Raw genomic sequence first — 23001 nt, 5'->3', positions numbered from 1 at the left:
TGGGAATATCGAGTAATTGTTTCATGGAAAACTTCTAACACGTTTAGCATATAACAAAGTTACTTCTCATTAACAAAATGACTAAAATTTGCAGATTGTTGGTGTTGCAAATAGTGTTGCTTTAATTTAGTTGCTTCTATTCAAAAGCAGGGAGGTTTGATTTGTATTGTCTAAATGCCATTTAACAACTAGCACAAGCTACAAGTCTACTGAAAATCCATTTTCTACATGCATGACATTTGTGTGAGTTCATGTAAAAACTTGCAGTATATTAATATCATCAAAAATATATTGAAATGCTGGAAATGACAGGACACAATTGAAAAACATAACTGGGCTTATCTGTTCCTTTTTTATTATTATTTTCTTGGCCCATATGGGACATTTAAAGTGCCAACACAAGTTTTATTCCAGTACTAAACATCCCATTATTTCAGATAGAACTTAGTTGGAATCTATGACCAATATTTTGTTACATGGTGAAATCAAGTTGATAATAATTTCTAACCTAGGTTTTACAAAAGGTTGCAATTTGATATATCAAGCCTGCAGTTAGATTAAGCAGCTTCCAAACAAGAACATTCAGGTGGGCAGGACAATGGAAAGCTTTTGGGAATACGTGAAATACCCTCTTCATCTCCTGACATATGTCAAGTGGTGATATTATTTCTGGTGGGATCACTAAACTTCTGCTTTATTAACCTGGAATAATCCGTGTGTTTCTTATATTGGACCTGGAAGCACCTGGGTGTTTTCACCTCTCTTTAACGAAGGTAAAAATTGAGGGTTCATCCCTTCTGATGGGGGCTTAGCACCTTGCTGGATCCCTGCTCCTAGCACACAGTGAGGGGGAGGCAACTCCTTCCTACCAGTTGCTTCTGCACAAAGTGGAATGCAGTCTAGCCTAATGTTTGTTAATCCATAATAGTCTGCCTAAGTGCTGTTTAGTGAAAAATATTGTGTGATTTTGTATGGATAAACCATCTCTGTCACTGCTAATATTTGCTGTTGCAAACTGTTACTGCACAGCTCTGGGAGGGTTTGTCCAGTTTGCTGCTGATTTGTATGGTGAGTGACAGCTTTGGACAAAATCCAAACCCTACATTAACATTAATTTAAACTGATGTAAGTTAATGGAGAAGAAACAATAATCAGCAGTTAACAACTGTAGTAAGCTGTCCACTCTAGTCATAGGATTTTAATTTCAAAGATGTGTCATAGGCACTTGAATCACATGTTGTTTACAGAAAGGGAGTTAATTCTTTGCTGAGTTATACTTATGTTAAGGAAATAAATACAGAAAAGTTATGGACTTGAAAGGGTTAAGAAAAAATTAGAAAGGCTCTTTAATAGCTGTTTAACAGGGGTTTTTTTGTAACAGAAAATGAGAGGCTGTCATTTAAAATGTTCTGAAAAAATATTCTGAATACTAATTTTAGTTTGAAATAAGCATGTAGCATCACAGTATTTTTTATGAAACTGTAACTAAAGGAAGTTAATAACAGTATAACCTGTTCACCTGCTGCGTTTACTTACTTCTATTAATTAAATGTACTTTGTATTGTGTGCCCCATTTATTACATTCTGTGTCATATTTGCTGTCATACTGCTGGGGAAGGGTTATCATAAAGTCAGAGGCAATGAAGATGGATCCTCATCTAACAGGTGCTCCACTCCCTTTGTTCTTTGTATACACATATTCAAATCACCTAAGGCAGGGGACAGGATAGGACCTGTTAACTCATTGCTAATTTCCCTAGCAAATAAACCAGCAGCTGCAGGTCCAAGCCCTGGCTTCGTGTGAGAGGGTGGCATTTGTGTGGGACAGGATGCTTTCATGGAGCCCTTTAGCCAACTTCTTTTGGGACTTACAGTGCAAAATATATTTTCTGCTTGTAGGTAAGATACAGTATTAATTATATTTGGTTGTCATTGTGGAAATGTGAATTGGTTCTGTTAGATTTATCTTTATAAATTTAAAGATATTTCTGTTGTATTGTCAGATGTTTGATTTCAGGAAGGTAGCCTAAAAGCTTTTCAGCAGATAGTGGCACTTTGTTTTATGAGTGAAGCTAAAGTTCTAGCAGCTGAACAAAAATGAGTGCTATACATAATCTCTATGTAAAACTTGGCATTGATTGAATACACATAAACTACATGTAAAACATGGGTATTGATTAAATACATACTATACTATTACATTTTTATTGAGTAACATATACATTGTGCATTCTTTTTAACAAGTAAGGCTGGACAGGTTCTGAACCAGATTATATAGAAGCTGTTACACACTTCTTTAACAATTTATTGAGACAACACTGATATGTTATTTTTCACTTTATTATTAATTAATTTATATGTAACATCTAAATCTAATTGGTATTGAAACTAAATTAAGCTTTTAGTCAGCTGAAGAATATCTCCCCATTAATAGAGTGTTTGTTTGGTGTCTGTGTGCAGTTTTTGTAAGTGCATTTTTTATCCATGCAATGGATAAAAAATAGATGTTCTATGTACTTTGACAGAAATATCCTGTAATCAAATGTTAGATAAGCTTATTTCTACAAACTACTGTAATTACCTTTTTCTATATTTAATTCGTTTTGTAAATGTCAACAGAGGAAATATATAATATTACAAATGTAGTGCATCCTCTAATCCTTCATGTATAGGAATAATTTTTATCTTCTTTGTGAACCTCGCAGTTCTAGCTTATTATAGAGTCACCTAGTTTCCTTGATTTTGAGCTCAATATTTTTTCAAGAGTTTTGGCTTCATAATGATTGATGTTTTATATGATGATTATCAGATCTCTTCTTTAAAAATGAAAAATGTTTGGTTGATAAAAAGCAGTGATTTTGTGCTTTGTCTACTTTACCACTTTATTGGATATTTTTCATTAAAATCCTGCAAGAGTTATTGTCATGCAAACAGAGTGCTTAGAGTACAGGTTTATTCACCATGAAGCCTTACATCCGTACCCCGATAGACACATTTTCTAGTAAAGGAAATGTGCTGCCCATACTTCATATCATGGTGAGAATCAGGTGCATTGGAGACATGACACAAAGGCCACTAAAGGCCTCAGTAAATGAAATTAAATCCTGTAACAAATCTCAGTGGAACTGTTTCTTGGGGAAAAATCGCAGTCTAGGCAAGAATATTCCCAAATTTTCCATTATAGAAATTACAGTTTTCCTGGACCATTACATCTGGGTTGTTTGGGGTTTTTTGTTCCATAAATTAACATACTAGTAAAACGGGGAAAAAATATATATTTCACTGATCTAGTGACATTTTGCACCAAGTTCAGGAGAGCTGAAGGGCTAAATGAACATTCTGGTGAAAAGCAGTTGAGAATCCAAACTCACTTTGACAAGGAGATGTGCATGTTAAATTCTGAGAATCCTAAAATCTCGCTAAGCAGGTTTCAGTTTGTGCCATAAACTCAAAAGTTATGTCATAGTTTTTTATTTAAACTAAAACTGCAGCCCTTGTTTTATGTCAACAACAATTCTGTTGTGCTTGCTAATACTGATGATAGCAATGTGAAATGGAAGCAAAGCACAGATCACTGAGCTCCAAATGGAGGTCGTTGTGGTACAGCCCTTACAATCATTATACAAAAGTTAGGTTTGGAATTTCATCATCTTGGGAAAAAAAAGTGTATTATATTTGTAAAGCAGTAGGGATAGGCTTGAATGTTATGGAATTTGGCCCTGAAAAATATGAATTTAGTTTGACACATTGGCTTGATTTTGCTATTAAATTTAATTCAAGAATTAGTCATAATAGTCTCCAGTTTAAATTAAAAATCAAAATTAGTCTAATACAAGTGAATCTTAGAACCCTTTAGGTTGGGGAAGACCCTAAAGAGCATCAAGTCCAGCCATAAACCTAACACTGCAAATTTCTCCATTAAAGCATGTTCCTGGGTGCCACATCTGCATCTTTGAAGTATCCCCAGGGAGATGACTCTACCACTTCCCTGGGTGTCCCATTTTAATGCCTGACAACACTTTTGATGAAGAGGATAGCCCTCTCAGTAAAGAAATTCCAGACTGCAGAAGACATGATCTCTGCTAAGACTGGAATATTTCCATCACTGCTCCCATAAAACCTTTGCCTTTCACAGAGCACCATTATCTAATAACTTGCCCCAGTCCCAGCCTGCCTTCTCCCTTGCCCCTCCAGCCATGGGGAAGCTCCTGTGGGATGTTGGCACTCCACAAAATCACCCCAGCAAAGCCAGAGATAGCAAAAAGAACTGGAGTTATCCAAAGCCACTCCTGAAGGGGCTGGGGAGAAAATGGAGTTTCTGCCCTCACCACCTCTGGTCCTAGCTAAAAGAATTTCCTTAGTTGCAGATCAAAATGTCTTTCCAGAACACTACACAGAGCAAATTTTTCCTGTAAATCAAGTGTAACAAAGTTAATTTGCAGCTTCTATTCTAACAGGTTTTAGCTGCTATGAAAGTACATTTTCCAGGCCTGATTCTGTTTTCATTACTCTATTATGCTGTCACCTTCCATACTGGTGCCCACAAGACCTGCTTAGGTTATGCTAAGTTTTTGCATGAACAGATCTTTGAGAAATATTCTTTGTTTTCCATATTTTATGATTGCACTGCTTCTTTTACTAGCATGTTGTCCAACAGCACAATCACCTATTGACAGCTAAATAAACCCAAAAATTGAACAGCATCATACATAAAAAATGAGTAAGTATATGGACAGATCTTTTAATTACAGATCTCTCTGTGTTTGAGAGATGTGTTTGACTTTATTCCAGTTAATCTAAAAATTGAAATGGGTAGTTATATAATTGGTAGGTTATATGAAATAGATTTCTGGCATTAAATATTTCATGAAGGATTCTACTGAGGAGTAACTGTCTTTCTCTCTTTTTCAAGTGGACAAGAGCAGTTTAAATCTGATTTGTACTGTAATGTTGTCATACTAACATCTGAGAAGTGTTAGAATAACCAACAAAATACTTAATGTGTCCTGTTAACCAGAGTCTTGCAAGCCTTGAATAGTTGTGCAGTGTTAGAAAATTGCAAGAATAACAGGCTACAAATACTGTTTAAAAGGGGTAGAGGAACAGGCTTCAATTTGATGTGCATCATCTGGTTTAGGTTTTTCATCTAGAAAGTTAAGCACGTAAACCTCTCTGTCCTATGTATCCTCCACTTAAGCCACTCCGCATTTTTTCTACACTCTTCCTCTTTTTTTACCCTGTTCTTCTCCTATCTCAGCTGAACCCCAGCCAGTCCTTTGCAAATTAAAGTCCATGCAGCCTGAAGCCCTCTGTCTGCTTCCTCCTTAGCCCCATTAATGGGGGCTTGCCAGGCTTTCTGTTAAAGGATTTCACTGTCTTTTTGTATTTCCCTGTTAGTATTCTGCAGTGTTTTCCTTTGGCTGCCCTGCCATGCCCTCAGAAATGCTCTAAGCTATCTTTAGCTGAGTGTAATATTGCTCAGCTTTATGAAAAGGGAAGCCAGCCACAAAATTACTTCTTTGGGGTAGATTCTGTACAGCATGCTGGCTACCCATGAGCCAGTCCACTCACACTCCAGAGTCGCTCTGACATTAATTACTGGCATTACTGCTGCATCTGTAACCACCACTCCCATTTTGTGTCCCCACCCTTATCCCCAACAAGTTTGCTTTGCCATTACCTCATGGCAAACAACTGTGCACTGAAATTTGATGATTCTAACCCAAAAGACATTTACAGATACCACATTATGCTACTGAATTGATTTTTTTTTCTGTCACATAACCTAGGAAATTAGACATAAATGAACCTTTAACAATTTCTCTCATAAAGAATAATGAGATGAAAGTAGGAAATGTAAGAAACAAAATTAACTCTGCATTATAGTGAGCACAGTCACATATTTTTCATACATTGTCCTTCTGCTCTTCCCTACCCACCTAGATCTTTCCAGGTAGAAACGCATTCCATGTACATCAGCTGGGAAGTTACTTTTTCATTACAGGTATTTGGAAGCCTGTCAAGAATCACATAATCTTAAGTTTGAGGGACCTCAAGGATCATCAAGTCCAACCAAAAATGATCATTGGCAGAAAAAGGATATATGGTGCATGGTGAAAGCATTGCATGTTGTCCAGAGAAGTGCATTCTCAGTCTCCAGTGTGTTCCTTTGCAGTAGCAGATGGATTACTTACATCACAGTGTTTACATTTCTTGCTTTTAAGAGGTTGCTTTTTTCCTAGGGTTTTTTTACCACTTGCAGTGTGCTTTTTAGCAGTATTGAACACAAATCTGAGCAATCAAACCTGCAACTAGAGTCAATTGGAGTTGCATCTTGAACATACCAAAATGTTTTTATATGTATTTTGAAAAATCATATCCTTTATATTTCAAATTGATCATCCAAAATGAGTCTGTATTTTTGCCGTTAATTTTCTCTGGGCCTAAATTCTTCGTCTCCAAAGTCCTATCAGTTAAAATGGTGTTGTGAGGTCGGTTCATTAATGTCAATTCTTTACATCATTGTTGTACTCATGAGTGCCGTGGAAAACTTAATGTGAAAATCAATCACTTAGTTCCAAGACTAAAGCTTTAATAGTGTTTTATAAATATGTCTTAGGCCAGCACAAGGAAAAAATAATTTAAAAAATGTAAGGGAAAGACAGTGATTAACCAAGGAGTGGCCTTTTTGCACCGTAACTGAGACAGAATTCTTGGAAAACAGAATTAATCACGTGGCTGCAAATTTCACTTTTGTGCATATCAACAGCAGGGCTTAATTCTGGCAATTTCCTAAGACTGGAATGCTTGAATTTTGTAAGCTTTGTATTGTTTCTTGAATTTAGTCTTACAGGTACAGAGCAGTCAGCAATAATAATTATATATAGTTTTAGTCAGAATTCATGAAAGTGCTGCTTGTCAGATTTTCAGTCAGTTTCTTAGTATAACTGGCAGAGTACCTAAGAAGTTCCTCTGCAGCTGAACCAACCCAGAAAAAAATCATAAAAACTGAGTTTACAGTCCAAGACTGTTAGACAGTGAAATACAAATATTTTAAAGGGTAGATATTTTATCCATTAAGGTAAATGTACATTATCTCATTTTTGTCAAAATTTCATCAGTAAAAGACCCTTCCTTTGGCTTTTTGTATAATATGAAGCTAGAGCTCTGTAGTTCCAGCTTCACCAAGGTCAATGAGCTCTTGTCCCTTTCGTACTTAAAATCTGAATTATAACAGGCAAAAAAAAAGAAAAAAGTAAGTTTTCACCTAGAGAGTTTTTTCACTGTGAGAATTTCTCGTTTGAGTTTTTTGGGGTTTCCATTTGTGTTTTTGGGTTTGTTTATTTGTTTGTTCTTTCATTTTTATGCAGGGATTTGTTCTGCCTTAAAATTGACAGTACCATCTCATACCATCCATGGTATTGAGGGGCAACCACTTCATCTTTCTGTTGACTACAATTTCAATGCTACAGCTTCTGAAATCCAAATAATTTGGCTTTTTGAGAGGTCTCAAAGTAATCCAAAATACTTGCTTGGCTCTGTAAATCAAAGAGTAGTTCCAGACTTGGAATACCAGCACAAGTTTACCCTTATGCCACCGAATGCATCTTTGAAGATTAACCCATTGCATCTCAGTGATGAGGGCAATTACATTGTAAAAGTCAATGTCCGTGGAAATGGGACCATAGCTGCAAGTCAAAAGATTCAAGTAGTTGTTGATGGTAAGTTAGATAAAGATAGTATCTTCATCTTGAAAGTAAAATTGCAACAGTTTTGAAGTCTTGGTTCTTAGTATCCAGTTGCAATGGTGTCTCATTTAATGCAACCATACATGAATAAATGCAAACAATTAAGTTATGTATTTTTCTACTGCTGGTGGAGGGAATACAAAATATGTTATCTTTAAAGAAAATTAATATATTGATTGATGTTACTATATCATAAGTAAAAAAGTGAAGAGGCATAGAAACATTTAAGATAATATTAGACATTAGACAAACAGATTTCATAAGTTTCTGCTGTGCTATCATGAGGATGCATTGAATTTCAAATAGTCTTTTTCCCTGAACAACTTTACCTCCTGTAACAAAGAGGAGCCATTGACTTTTGCTGGTGACTGTAGTCTGTAAAAGAAGCCTAGATCTGAATTCACAAATTTAGTGAATTTCCCTCTTTAGCCTCTGCTCTTTGTATTGGGGACTTTAAAAAAAAAATGGAAAAGAATTATCTAAAAGGATGACAAGAGGCTTCAGTAATTTCTGGATTATACAGAGGGAATCCTGTAACTGAAGGGTTCAGGGTTGGAAGGAATGAGATGAATGACATCTTGAGGTGACAAAGTTGTAGGTGCCATTTAACTCCCAAAGCAATCCCAATCTGCAGACATCCTCATGACAGTTTGGCCAGATTTCAGTGGTGCCCAGTATGGGCAAAGCTGTGGGCAGCCATGCTAAACTCACCTTGGGCAGTGTCATGCTTTGTGCTCTTTTCATTTCTGTGGACTCAGTGATTTGTATATAAGGCAAGAGGCTGTGGTACATGTGACTGAAGTCTTTATCCTATTACCAGTAATAAAAACAGTCTGGTTTTATTTATGTCCCATAACAATTCTTACAGTCACCAGCTGAGAATATGGCCTTCCTTTTTTAACCTTTCAGTGCATTTAAGAGATAAAATTTAAAATAGTAGTAATTTAGAGAAAGATTTATGATTGCTATTTGAATCACCTTGACCATGAAGACTGTAATATAATGGCTTGTCACTTTAACAACTCTTCATATCTCTTTATTTTACAGTTCCAGTCACAAAGCCAACTGTACGTACTGAACCATCTTCAGGAGTAGTGGAGTATGTAGGGAATATTACCCTAAAATGTATTGTGGATAGAGGTACAAGGGTAGCTTACCAGTGGATGAAAAATGGGAAGTGTCTTCATGCTGGCCGTAATTATATCTTTTCATCAAACAATGCTACACTTCTAATTGTGCCTGCAGTAAAAGAAGACATTGGGAATTACAGCTGTCTGGTATCTAACCCTGTCAGTGCAATGGAAAGTGAGATAATTGCACCAACCATATATTGTGAGTATATGAAATATTCATTATTATCTTTGTATGAATGATTTTGCTGGAAGGAGTGCCTCCAAATATGAAAACAGGCAGAAAACAATGGAGTCAACATTGTATGTGAGCTTGCATTCAAAATGAGCTTGTTTGTAATAGCTCTAACTTAAGACAGGATAAAGTTATTTAGTGTTGTGTAGTTGTAAAGATCAGTCTCAACTGCAGAATTCAAATAGAAACTTCAAAATTTCCACAGATGTCTTCAGATGTGACTCAAAGGAAAAAAATAATGAGATCATTATACATGAAAATGTTGTTATGAATGAAGTACCAAAAAGCTAAGCACAGGAAGTACCAGGCTGAAGAACTGGTATTAGTGGGTTTCCTCAAGATCATTTCAAGTCCAGTCTTTTTTAATACTTCCATTCATGGCACCAGAAAGAAGATAGGGAGTATCTCAATGAAGTTAATTTACAACATTAAATAGGAGGACTGAATGACTTTGACAGAGTAATAGAGCTGGGATGAGATTTGCTAGTAAAAAACTAAATGGGCATGCCCTTTCAGAGAATAAGAAACATGAACTTCTGCTGATAAGATCGAGATTGATTAGAAAATAATCAAGGCAGTGACCCTAGGTGATTGAGCTATCACCAAGTATCTATGAACTGACAGCACGATTCAGGCATGAGAGAGACTTATTTAATTCTAGGGGAGTGGAAAATGTATTTCCAGCCAGGAAACAAAGGGAATGCTAATGGCACACAGAAGATAACACCACATGTGCAATACTTCATGCTGTCTCTGCAGATCCCAGAACGCTGATCTTGAACTGGAAAGAAAGAAAGACAGGAATGGAGAAGAGACACAGAAACCTCAGTCAGGCTTAGCAAAATTAGAGCTGAAAGTTATTGCATTCCACATCAAATGGGAAACATGAGGGAGCAAGAAGAGTTGCATAAAGACCATTTTTGACAGAAGAACAAACCATAAGGTGGCCAGGTATTTTGATTGGAAATGAAAGCACCTGAGAATCTAATTGAGCTGGAGGAAACAAAAGATTTAATCACCATTCAACAATTATACAATAAATCTTAGAGCCTCCTCATTTTGGTCCATGTCAGGAATTTCCAGTGCCTCCTCAGTTTTCAAGTAGCACATGCTACACATATGTCACCTGCTATGCTCTAATCCTCATGTCCTCAGGGGTCAAATTATTCTTCTCAGAGGAGAGCTGAAATTTGAAAGGCCAGGACCTACTTTGTCACTAGTCCTATTCAGATATAGCCAGTTTACCCCATGGCCTAGTCTGGAAGGGACACTGCAAGGACTGGAACTGAATTCCTGTCCAGCCAAGGGCTGGTGTTCATTCCTGCTTTCCCCTGCAGCTTTTTCCTGCTTTTCTGGCAGCTGGTAGGCAGCCTATGCTCAACTTGTTATGATTGCACTACCAACATATTCAGAACCTACATCTCTTACATCTTTACCTCTTATATTTTCCTCCTCCTCCTTTCATCTCTTTTCATTTCTGATTGTCTATTCTGCTAGTTGTTCAGAGATTTTTGTTATAACTTGGAAGAATTCATTGGATAAGAGGATGACTTCCATCTGAAGTATTGGGGGAGGGGGTGGGTCTCTGCAGGAGAAAAGGACTGCCTAAATAAGCAAAGATTAACAAGGACATTGTTAGATATGAGCTGATATAAGCCTATGTGTAGCTTATAAAATTGACAACAGTGCAGACTTGAAGATTAAGAAGCAGATGCAGAGTCCTAAACAGGGCAAATATTAATTGAGCTTCCATCTCATTAGACAGAGGAATCAAGATAAACAAGGAAATAACCAGCACTGATAGAGCTTTAACTTATCATTTCTGTAATTAAAAAAAAAAAATCAATCACATTCTCTCCTCAAGGTAGCACATTTTTAAATGCCTGCTTTTGTAGAGTCACAATCTCAGCTCACTTATGTACTTAAAGTGCTAAGAATGACACCTGAATGTGTATGAATTCTCCTCCTCTACTGCTGTTTCTCACTTTAATGAGCTGTGAATTGGGCTTATACAAAAGAGTACCTACACAGAACTTGGGACATTGTATCCAGCCTGACAGCCCCTTCCCACGCAATGAAGTCGGGGCAGGCTAGAAAAGCATCTGCCACCCTTGCTACCTTTCAGACAGCTCTGTTTGTTGCACAGTTCATGTGAGATTTGAATTTCTGACCCGTTACACATGGGATTGTCTCCAAAGTACTGATGGCACTGGCAGGTGTCTGGGACACTTGCTCTGACAACGTGTGTACCCTTCAGTCCCAGCTCTGGCACTGCTTCCCCCCTTCTTCCTCACTCAATTACATGCATTTTTCAGTAAATTTGAAAAATCTGTCTAAGTTCTAAACTAGAAACCTGTTTTGACCTACTGTTTACCAGACTTTTAAAATCTCAAAGTTATTAATGTGTCCACATTTCTTGAATCTTTTGCTTAAATGGTTGTGATATACAGCCTTATCAAAAACCTTGAGATTCACTTTTTCTCTATGTGTGTAAATACTATTGTATATGCATTTTCTGAATGTCCTTCATCAGAACTGAGGGTTTGCTTTGTGTATAATATAAAATCTGAAAAAAGGTGTTAAGAGCAAACAATGCAATGCTGAAAGACTTCAAATACCTGTGATATTCTCTATATCCAAGTCAGTGGTGGGAGTTGGGGGTCTTACTTCCTGAGCTGTATGAAGTCACCTAATTTGGTTCAGCCTCTGCCTGCAGAAGTACTTTGTCTTCCAGCTCCCAGTTGCCAATAACAATCCAGAACAGGTCCCAGGATCTCTCTCTGCCATATGTCATTGCTGTGGGGGAGTTACTGGAGGTGATAAAGAAAAGGTCGCTCATGGTAAATACCTGCCATCTGCTTGGAAACTGCACCAGTCTCGTAGTGATGGGAGCAATTGGAAATATTCCCATGGAGCAGTAAATTGTTACTCAGAAAGATTGATTTATTCTTTTACACATCATTTAGTTAACTGGTTTTACTGAGACAAGAGGCAGTCTTCTGTAGAGAGCAATTCTGGAAAGGGAAAATAGAGCTAAGGGATCCATGAAGGCTATCATTGTGGGTTGTTACTGAGTATGAAAAGTGGTTTTTAATTCATATCTTATTAATATTATCCTGCTTCTCCATTAGTTATGATGATAATGCAGCCTGGAACATGGCTATTGCAGTTATGTGACTCAGAAACAAATTATTTCAAGACTGGAAGAAGCTGCTTTCCTGTAGGCTGCAGCAGACACTGTTGTACCGTGTTGATGGAGTTGAGCTCAGCAGGCTAAGTGGAATTTTCTTCCTCAAGTCTTCCAAAAGATAGAATATACTTAGTACTAGTGAGAGAATAGTTGATTGCCTACTTTTCAGAATCATCCTTGAAGCTGTGTATAACTGTCAGTTACCCATTGTTTAGGGACCTTGATGTACACAATGCCCAAGAGAGGCAAAATATTGCTCCAGGCAAAGCAGAAGAGTTACCCAATCCTTGTGTTGACTTCAGCAAGGAATGTCACTTTTCAGATTTTGCCAAGATTTGGCTATTTCTTAAGATAACCCCTCTGGTTTTTTCCAATTTACTTCCCAAGCCAGTGAGTGTCAGTGTTTGTATAGTGATTTCTTTCAACTTGCAGCTTCCATTAAAATATAGTTCTCAGTGTTATCTCTTTATGCTGCACAGTTATGATACTGATAGAAAAGCAGAACTCAGTTCCAATTCTTTTGCAGACTGTGGCAAACCACCCACTACAGTGAGGAGAACGTGTAAACCAGTCACCTATTCTTACCAATAATCTCTGTTAACACATATCTAAGTCGTATTACCTGTGAAAATAAAAGAGAATTCTCCTAAGAAGGGAGAATTGGATTGGAAGAACCACTGAATTGCTCTGAAAAGTTAAAAAAAGTATGTTCCTACCTATACATAGTTTGTGAGGGGCTTTAATTCATTTATGAAAAACATCAAAGGCCAGTACATCCCTTCTCCTTTCAGATCTGAAAAAAAGGGAAGTAAATACCCATAAGAGGTGAGCCCCTGTGAAAAGTTCCCCTTCCACAGAAACATGCAGCCCAAGTGAGGCCAGCCAAGCCAAAAGAGTGAGGTATTGGTCTGTACTTCACAGAAATGGTCATTACAGGGTCAGCTGGCTCTTGGAGACAATAAAGCAAATTACTCAGGAGCTGCAGAACCTGTGAGGAAGCAGCCCAGCATCTAGAACTTGTGAAAAGAAAAGCCATGATTCCTCAGAGTGGCCACTGCAATGTAGGTGCGAGCAGCACTAATTCATGCTGAAGTGTATTTATATTGCATTTCCCAAGAAAATATTATGCCATTCCTTGGCCATTCCTTAAAATGAGACTGCAAAAAGCTTACCTCTAGGAAATAAATAGAGAAAATTAAAAGATTGACAAGTTTATGTTGTGAAATATGGATATTTACTTAAAAGTGAACTTAACTGAAGTCATATGTGGTGGTCTATGGTCTCTTGTCTAAGCCTGAACAAACAGAAAAAAACACAGAGGTGCACACAAAATGGCCTGGTTTGTGCTATGTGCTGGTGGCTTAGGTGTTCTTGAAGAATAAATAAGTCTCATAAAAAAAGACAAACAGTAAATTGAAGTGTGTATTAGAGAACATTCTAACATGGTCCTGAATTTCCTGGTGGGAAATAAAGTCCGAAATATACAAGTGTGCAGTTTCATGTAGCAGGGATTTTCCCATTTAAACCCAGCTACATTATCTTAATTCTCCCAGACAACCACAGGAAGGTGGAGATTTTACTAGATTCCACTGTCTGCAATGGGCACAGTACTGTGCCTGTTTTGTGCTACACCATTGTGTATGAGGTAGCTTTACTGATCTTCAGGGATCCTACCAAAGGAATACTCTGCATATTTTCTTCTTTTGCTCTGTCGTATTAGGTCTGTGCATTTTTGGTTATTCATGCAAGTCCTCAGGGAATCAACAACATTAAAATTATTAGGGGTCTTTGGTTTTGTTTTTTTAACTATAAAAAGCTATTTAATAAGGCATAGTTAATTATTATATTCTCTACATAAATTTCTATACTTAAGTAACTGTAAAAATAATTTTAACGTGTAAAGATGTAAAAGCCCCAATGATCTGAAATGTTCGAGTAAAAACAGTATGAGAAATATTCTTATAATATTTAAATATATTGTTCCCCTTCTCATTTTCCTATGCAGATTGCACTAAAAATACTCATCTGCTCAATTTTTTGAGTAATGAACACATGACTTTAGAATAACATATGCTTCTTCTAATTATATTCAGAAAAACAACTTTCAGTACAAGAACTTGCTCTTGAAAAAAGCATAATTACAGTAGTAATTATTTAAGTATTTTAAATTATTTAATTATTTAAAGTATTATTTAGTAGTACAAACCTACTAAAATAGGGGGAAAGTTAAAGTTTATTCTGGCAGCCATTAATGGAAAATTTTTTCTGAATTCATCTAAGGCACACCCCACTCAATATTATACCTGTAAGTTAGTTCCCTAAATAATTTTTATACTGTAAATTATTGCAGTGAAGGTAACATTACAAGACCAATTTGTTCACTTTTAAATTTGTTGGGAAATTACTTATGCCAGTAAGTTTGGCATTGAAGTAGAAATCAAATATGCTCCTGAAGAAGACATGCTCCTTTACTTCATAGAAATCGGACTGATTTCCATTTTCATTCTTTTTATCATACTGAGAAATACATAGACCCATGCTTTTTCCTTAAACAGCAATTAGACCAGTATTAAGTGGGTGTAGTCTGAGCTAAGCACAGATCCAGTTATCGAACTGAAAGCCTTTTCATTGAAATGACTGAATGCCAGCCATTCTAAAGGCTAGTCTAACTTAAATATTCTAACTTTGGAGATACACTTCTGATTAGTTTTTAATTATATACCTTAATTTTCATTTTCTCACTGTATTTCCCTTTTTTTTCCCAATGCAGATGGACCTTATGGACTTAGAGTCAAATCAGACAAAGGTCTGAATATAGGGGCAGTGTTTACAGTGGACGTGGGGCAAGTTGTACTGTTTGACTGCTCAGCAGATTCAAATCCACCAAATACTTATTCATGGATTCAAAGGGATGACAATATCACTCAAGTAATCAAATATGGACCCCATCTGGAAGTTGTATCTGATAAAGCGGCCCAGAAGACAATGGACTACATGTGCTGTGCTTTCAACAACGTGACTGGCAAACGGGATGAAACTCACTTCACAGTTGTTGTTACGTCTGTAGGTAAGAATGTATCCTTACTGCTGTAAAGTGTAACATCTGAGTGGATGCCCCAGAAAAAGGAAGTCGTTCTTAGAATATGTGTTGAAATTTAATGGTCTTGCTAAGACTATGGTAGAGGGGCTTTTGGACATTCTGTGGGATAAGGTTTTACTTGCTGCATGACACAGCTTGGAACACAACCCCCTAGGACACTGAAATTTGGTGGGATTTTATTACAATGTTCGTGTAAATTATTTCCTTGTCGTATTTATGAATCTCTGGATTGATTGCTGGGTTCTGAAGAACACATACCTTCATTGCTCCTACAGTATAACCTCAGCTCCTGTCTGATTGTGTTCAATAGCAACAAAGCAGTTTTTCTGAAAATCTCCAGAAGCATAGAGCAAAGAACAAGATATCAAGGAAGTCTGATGTCTCTTCCCAATACAGATGAATACAAGCATTTTCAGATAAGGAACATATGCTATTAATGTTCAACAAGAATTACTAGATTGCCTGTTAGAAGATTTAACGAAGCAATTTCATGTGGGCTGAGCAAAGAGCTAAGAAATTTGTTAGTTTGGTAAACAAGAAGATATGTCCATGATTCAGGCTATTTACTGATTCATCATGAATCCAGGGCTTTCAGTATGCTGGGAGGAATACGGGTTGCAATTTCATAGTAAGAATAACACATTTAAAAACTAAATATTGTGGTAACTAGTGAAAGAAAATGCAACCAGAACTATGTGTTTATAGAAATAAACATGACATTTCTCCAGGAAGTTCATGTAATATTTAGCTGAGATTTCCTTTCAAAGGCCAAAGAGGAGGGAAGACTCCACAGCTCCATGGTTGATTGCACTTAAAATAGTAGATTTCCTAATTACAAATATTTTACTTACATCTTGTTGAAACATTTTATCTAGTGTATTTAAAAATAGAAAAATATATTTTCCCCCTCTGGAGCAATTTTCTTTTAGATGAGTGTTTATTCAAATAGCACTAAATGGAGATGTCAAGGATACACTTTGCACAGTAGCACTGACTGATTCTAAGAGGTATGAATTCACACACAGTTCATTCTCAGTGATGCTGCTCAGGCTAAATTCACATTGCAATTGAATAAACATACTAAGCAAAGACTATGAAAATTGTCCATATTCCTTTTCCTTACCCCCATAAGCTTAGATACAGAGGCTGGACTATGTCATTCAAAATAGCGGAAACCCCATTTTCAGAAACAACAGGAACTCTGATGTTTCAGAAAACTTTACACAACTTCCCCATGGGACAGAAACTCACCTATATGGTGCTATAGACAGCTGCCTAATTAATTTTTAAAATTATCTAGGAGACAATTATTTTAATAAGTTATAGTTTTATCAATAGTTGCCCTAAGTTGTTACCCATTTTCAGCCAAGATTCTAAAATAAGATGAGGTATCTCACGTACACCTCTCATTGCTCACTTTTCAAGGTTAGTCAGTTTGAGTGTGTTAAATGCATACAGAGAGCATGTCTTTGTTTTCTGCACTGATATATCTATGGAGATGTGATTTATTAAGTCTACATTTGAAATTACTCACATTAAGGAACAATTTTAAGGACTCATCTGATTCTCCAGCATTTGGGCTTTTTCTTCCTAAGGAAAGCAGTACACCAAGGGACTATTTAAAAAACTGGTGAAATTGCAGTGATTTATTTTCCCGTATCTTTAGGACACATCTTTCTAGAAATCCTCATATTTAATCTTCATGAAAACCACTGCACATGTAGCCAGCACAATGCCAGTGAATTACATGGAGGTCTAAGTAGATGTAAGCAGCCCTCTGCACATGAGTTCATCGACTATTGGGAACACATCCAGCTAAATAATACACATTTTAATTGTACTAATAAATCTGGCACTAGCAAATATGCAACGTTAATTTACCTGTAGGGATTGTGCCTTGTCCTTTAATTACATGAATTCTGCACAATTCAGAGCAAAGGGAGGAAATTAAGACTGCACAAGCAGATATGTCTGGCACTTCCTAACTTTCCCATTCTTGCCTTTGCAAATTCATTACAAATGTTTTCCATGTGCTTCTAGATATGTAATTATATGCAATTTGTGTTTGTGTTGTACCAGAATATCCTGCTGGAAAAGTCCTGCTAATGCATATCCCAGCAAAAGACTTGAGCAAAGGAAAGAAATATTTTGAATATATTTTGAAATTAATACAAACAACGTGGTGGAGTCCCCATCCTTGGAGGTGTTTGAGGAAAGACTGGACATAGAACTTAGTGCCATGTTGATCTTTGGTGATAGGTTAGACTTAATGGTCTTAGAAGTCTTTTCCAGCCTGACTCTGTGATTCTGTGATATTTATTGGTTTCAGATGTGGTTTGATAAATAACCAGACTGTCAGTGATCTAAAAATCTTTACAAAAAGTCAAATGGATTTTAGTTGTCTTCTCCTACTTTGTAGCTCCCAACTACTAGGAGGATTTCCCTCCAATCTAGCACAAATTGCTCTCTCACTCTCTTTTTTGGTAGTTCAGTTTCTCTATACCTCAAGTTATAATATGCATTTTCTTTTTTTGATGCTGTAATTTGTGGCTTACATTTACTGACTTCCATTTAGCTCTAGGCACTAATCTGCTTTGACATCCTTTCTGATACGCATATCATTGCTTTTACAGTTCAGATCTGTGGGGGAAAATAAATGCTACCCATTAAACAAGACCCAAATTTTGCATCTGCTTTGTATCTCTATGCATGTTTACTAGTTTCAGAATAATTTTAAAATATGCATTTTTCAGTGTCATTGTAGCACATTATAAAGAACAAGGAACTAAATACAGTACTCATCTTCTTTGTCACAGGGTTGGAAAAGCTGGCCCAGAAAGGAAAATCTTTGTCTTCTCTTGCAGTAATAACAGGAATTTCATTATTTTTGATCCTAGCTATGGCCCTTTTATTCCTATGGAAAAGATATCAGCCACATAAAGGTATGTAAAAGTTAAGCACAGTCCAGCTCTTCTTTTGGACCCTTGAAGCAAAAAGAATAATTTTTTTTTTCTTCTTTTCAGTGATACAACAGAAGCTACAGAGCAGGTAGAAAAACAATTCATCTTATGTCTAAAAGGACTTTCCATCTAGAGAATTGCATTTTATCATGTTAATTTTCTTTCCTTGGTTTATGATGTCAAACTGAGAAACATTTTTATATTTTCTAGGGCAGAGGCTGATTACAGAAAGGCACAGGCATTTTCAGGTAATGCTAATGAAATAAGTGTGAGCATAAGGTCAAAGTCCATTCCTGAAAAAGAAAATAGCATCAAAAAATACAGAAAAAAAAATAAAAGGAAAGGAAGAAAAGTGTGTTTTTATGTTGGGTTGCACACCTCTATGATAGCTTAATTAAGATCAGACCTAAACGAGAAATCAGCATGGGTTTAGCTCATGCCTGGAGCTCATAGCAGTATGTACTGTTGTCTTGAATTCTACCTATTAATCCCAGTATTCTGGGATTGGAATACCTGTATTCTACTGTTGTCACCAATATGACTTAAATCAGTGTTATTGTGGGATAGCAGTAAAAGGTGATACACCATGGAAGGATTACAACTGAAAATGTTCATGGCATCAGTTGTTATCAAAATCATGAGTTAATGACATTGCAGTATACATATATAACCTTATATCATATTCTGTACTGCCTTTGTCTGTGTTATCAGGATCCAGAGTGGTTTTTTTCACTGCCTCTTTTCCCTCCACAATACTTCCCACCTGATCCTAGGCAGGAGGTGCTAGAGACCAGCCATCTTCTGGAAGAATATCACTTTTATTCCCAGCATCAGAGCAGACCATAAACTGCTACATGCACATCTAGAGGGAAGTATATGAAGCTTAGGAAGGTGGGACATTCACCTGAGCACAGAGGGTCCATCAAAGTCATAGCAAAGGATAAAAATTCATCATTGTTTTTAGTGCTGCAACCTTTGATGTGGAATGATGCCCAAGAGACTACCAAGAGCCTCATATCTCCTGGACACTGGGAGGGTAGGCTAACTACACCTAAATACACCTAAATACAAGGTGTATCTGAAGTCCCAAATAATAATGTGACATCTATAGGTACCATGTTCCCTTTTATTATTCTCAGAATTGTAAAACATTCAGGTGGTACAGCTTCACTACACTGTAGAGCTGCTGAGTTTATTTATTCAGCCTCTTTTCTATGGGAAATGAAAGTAAATGGGTCATTTTAGCATTCCAGAATAAAGAGTATGAATGTCTCTACCAAAAGTGTTGCTGAAGTTAGCAAGAGGCTCCTCACTTGGTCCAAGGTGTGGGAAATCACCAAGTACCAAGCACCAGCTCTGCAGCTCTCCTGCCTCACTCCACACCAGCTGAGGAGCTCAGCAGGGAAGTGGTCTAAAGCAGATCATATAAGCAGTATTTGGGTGTTTTAAAAATTAGGACAAAATACCTTGCCAGTCATTATTTTCCAGGTTGATATTACATCTCTTTTTTTTTTTTAAATCTGTGTTCTAACTTTAGGACATGAAAGTGCTTTGGATGATTTTGGGATATATGAGTTCATCACTTTTCCAGATCTTACCAGTGGCTCTAGGGTATGTGATTTTACATCATAAACAGACAGTTTCTCTTCTGTTTCTCTAGGTATACAAAATATCTGCACAGGAATCTTTCTGTAGGTTTGCTTCTGTTGCTTTTTATGGATGTCTGTATGACACCATATTCATGACTGTTGTTCACCCAGTACTTGCTCTTTCTTTCCTGTGTCACTAGTTCAGTACTTCATAATCAACATAGTGAAGTAAGGAATAACCAAGCTCTAAAGACAGCAATCTCCATTCAACTACCCTATATTAAAAGAATATTAAAAGAATATTAATAATGTTGGGTAGTTGAGTAGCACTGAACCACTTGTGTCACACAGGCAAGTGTGCTTATTGTGATGCCATTTTCTCCCTTGACCCTAATATTTCTGCTCTTGCAACATTCAGCCCTGGCAGTGCAGAAAAATCTCAGGGAGCTATTTAAAGTGTAAATGTAAGCTAAGTCATGGCTGTGTTTCACAAAAATTATTTAGTTGGTTTTGTGTATTGTAGGGTAGAAGTTAAGCATAGGAATTTTGCTAGCAGAAAAGAAATCCTGCAACATTTGCTGCTTCCTTGCATTGTCCTTGCTGACATTACTGCATAGCAGTTGGAAACCATTCTGATATAGTGTAAAAGGACCAAAAATAAATCAGAAACAGAGCCATAATATTTAGGGACAATGGTAAAACTGGGAGGAAAGAGAATAAAGACATTCTCTTTGCTAGGGAAAATTGTCAGCAATGTAATCTTGTAACTTTGGAGGACATCAATCTGGTCAGGTAAGGGAGAGCTCTTAAAGCATGGTCACAGGGTCACATTGTCACACCTAATTTATTTTTATGATTAGTACTCATAATACATCATGTTAAAAAACAGTCATAGATTAATTTACCTTCTCTGATGGAGTTATATGTTTGAAATATACATTTATAGCGCTAAAGTGCTACTGCAAATGGCAGTGGAGAGGACAAATTTTACAGCAGCAGAGATAAAAGACTTATAGAAAACAGAGCAGCTGAACTGCTTCTGCTACTGTTTGTGCCAGTAAGAGGCTTATTAAGTTTAGAGATCAGGCCCTAGATCATCACAGCCTTAAGCACACTGCAATATTATTTTATTACTAAAGAGGGTATATTTAGATTTAATAAATTCTTTATTTGTGAGGATGGCGAGGCAACTGAAAGTTGTCTCAGTTGCAGATGCCCCATCCCTGGAAGTGTTCAGAGTCAGATTGGACTGTGAGCAACCTGATCTAGTGAAAGATGTCCCTGCCTATGGCAGAGGGGTTGGAACTGGATGATCTTTAGGGACTTCCAACTCAAACCTTCTATGATTCTATATTCCTTAAGCTGATCATATCACAATATCACATTCTGGCAGGATCAGAGCCTTAGTAGGTCAGGAGGGAGAGAGCAGTGCCAAGAACAACAGGATGGATGTACAAGCAATGCAATCTACTATAATTTCCAGTAAAATTTCAAGAAACAGGAGAAACTCTACTCATTTATGTTCAGCTACTCAAATGTATAGCATTGCAGATAAAGTCAGCATTTGATCCACTGATTCATTTTAGTCAGCAGAGAAAGGAGAAAATAAGAAAGTGTAGATAATGAAGAACTGGAGATTGGGTATAGGCAGAAAGATTGATAATTCCTTATGGATGTTGAGTCTAGGTAAATCTGTTGTCATGACATAAGAGGAAATTAATATACTTAATGTGCTGAACAATCAATATTACTTGATTTATGGAAATTCCATGTATTTCTCTCTCTTTGACAGGCCAGTGGGAATTTTATGCTGAACTCAAGCCCTAAATATTTACTGCTTTTTTACTGTCTGTTCTCCTGCTTTTCTCTTTATTAAATGTTCCTTTCTTGACTTTAATGGTGGTACATTAATATAAAGCATTTGCAGTATTTAAATGCAAAAGCTGCATCCTAAGTCTTTAAAGGGGCTAAATGAATTTAAAACTAATACTTGCTTTACTATTAATGTGACAAGAACTTACTGAAAATGAAATGTAAACTAGCAGAGATTTCCTGTTCAATCCACGAGCAAAACTTTGATGAAAAGTTTAAAAAGTTACAGGTTACATTAACAGTTTAATTTCTGTTGAATCTTTTCATATTTGTACTTACAGTAGGAATACACTTTGTTGGTTTTAGGTTTCAACTCAATCTGTTCCTGGCCCTGACTTTGTCACAGGCCAGGATATGCTAAGTACGGTTTATGAAGTTATTCAGCACATTCCTGAGCAGCCAGAACAAGACCACCAACAGTAAGTTACAGACTGTGTTCACTCACGTGGTAGCTCAAAGATAAATACTTTTGCATCCAGAACAATTTACATTTTGGTAGCTGTTTTTGGATTCCCCTCAGAGGATTATGGAAGGAAAGATAAAAGCTACCTTAATTCCTCCACCATTTCCTATCCAATCCCCATCTTTTCCTCAAGGCTCCATTTAGTTGTTTCATTACACCAGTTTTGTCACAGTGTAAAAAACAAAAGGTGGGATCTTCAAATTAAAATTCCCACTGAATTTAATAGGGCACTGAAATATCAGCACATCCTACTGAATAGGCTAAATATTCAGTCAAAGCAGTTTAATTGGTAGCATGGCCTCCAGACTTCTCAGCCATGTGCCAAGTAGAATTAGAGCGGGCATTTTTGCAATGTTGAAACTGGCCAGTTAAATAATAATCAGTGGTTGTTAAAATAGTCACTGAAATACTAACAGACATACTTAAGTAAGCAATGTCTCTATAGCAAAAGAATTCTTGTGTGTTACCCTCGCTGGGAACTCCACAGAAACACTTTTGCTGAGTTCAATACCAGGAAGGCCACAGCACGTTGTGCTTATGTCTCATAGACCTGGTTTTGTTCAAATCACCTCCTGTATATCACTTCCTAGCATAAGAAGGGTGAATACACTAAAGTCTTTGTAATTGTGGTATAGCTGCCATAAATCTATTGTGAATATAGTCTTTCTTACAAATTAAGAACAGCACACAAGACTTTATTTGGTAACAAGCCTA

At 36.8% G+C, this 23001-nt stretch overlaps 1 protein-coding gene across 1 annotated transcript; it reads left to right on the top strand.

The window, feature by feature from the left end:
- Positions 1-1829: 1829 nt before the first annotated feature.
- On the top strand, positions 1830-22247 carry HEPACAM2 (HEPACAM family member 2). Its single transcript, XM_066563450.1, has 9 exons — positions 1830-1899; positions 7371-7721; positions 8796-9080; positions 15074-15370; positions 18220-18345; positions 18427-18451; positions 18574-18611; positions 19901-19974; positions 22131-22247. Exons 1-9 carry the CDS (start codon positions 1830-1832, stop codon positions 22245-22247), a joined length of 1383 nt encoding a protein of 460 aa, XP_066419547.1.
- The last annotated feature ends 754 nt before the right edge of the window (positions 22248-23001 follow it).

The sequence above is a fragment of the Molothrus aeneus genome, chromosome 1 (assembly GCF_037042795.1).
Source record: "Molothrus aeneus isolate 106 chromosome 1, BPBGC_Maene_1.0, whole genome shotgun sequence".
Lineage (NCBI taxonomy): Eukaryota > Metazoa > Chordata > Aves > Passeriformes > Icteridae > Molothrus > Molothrus aeneus.
Note: the sequence above shows the minus strand (reverse complement) of the source record. Positions and strands in the feature narration are given on the sequence as shown.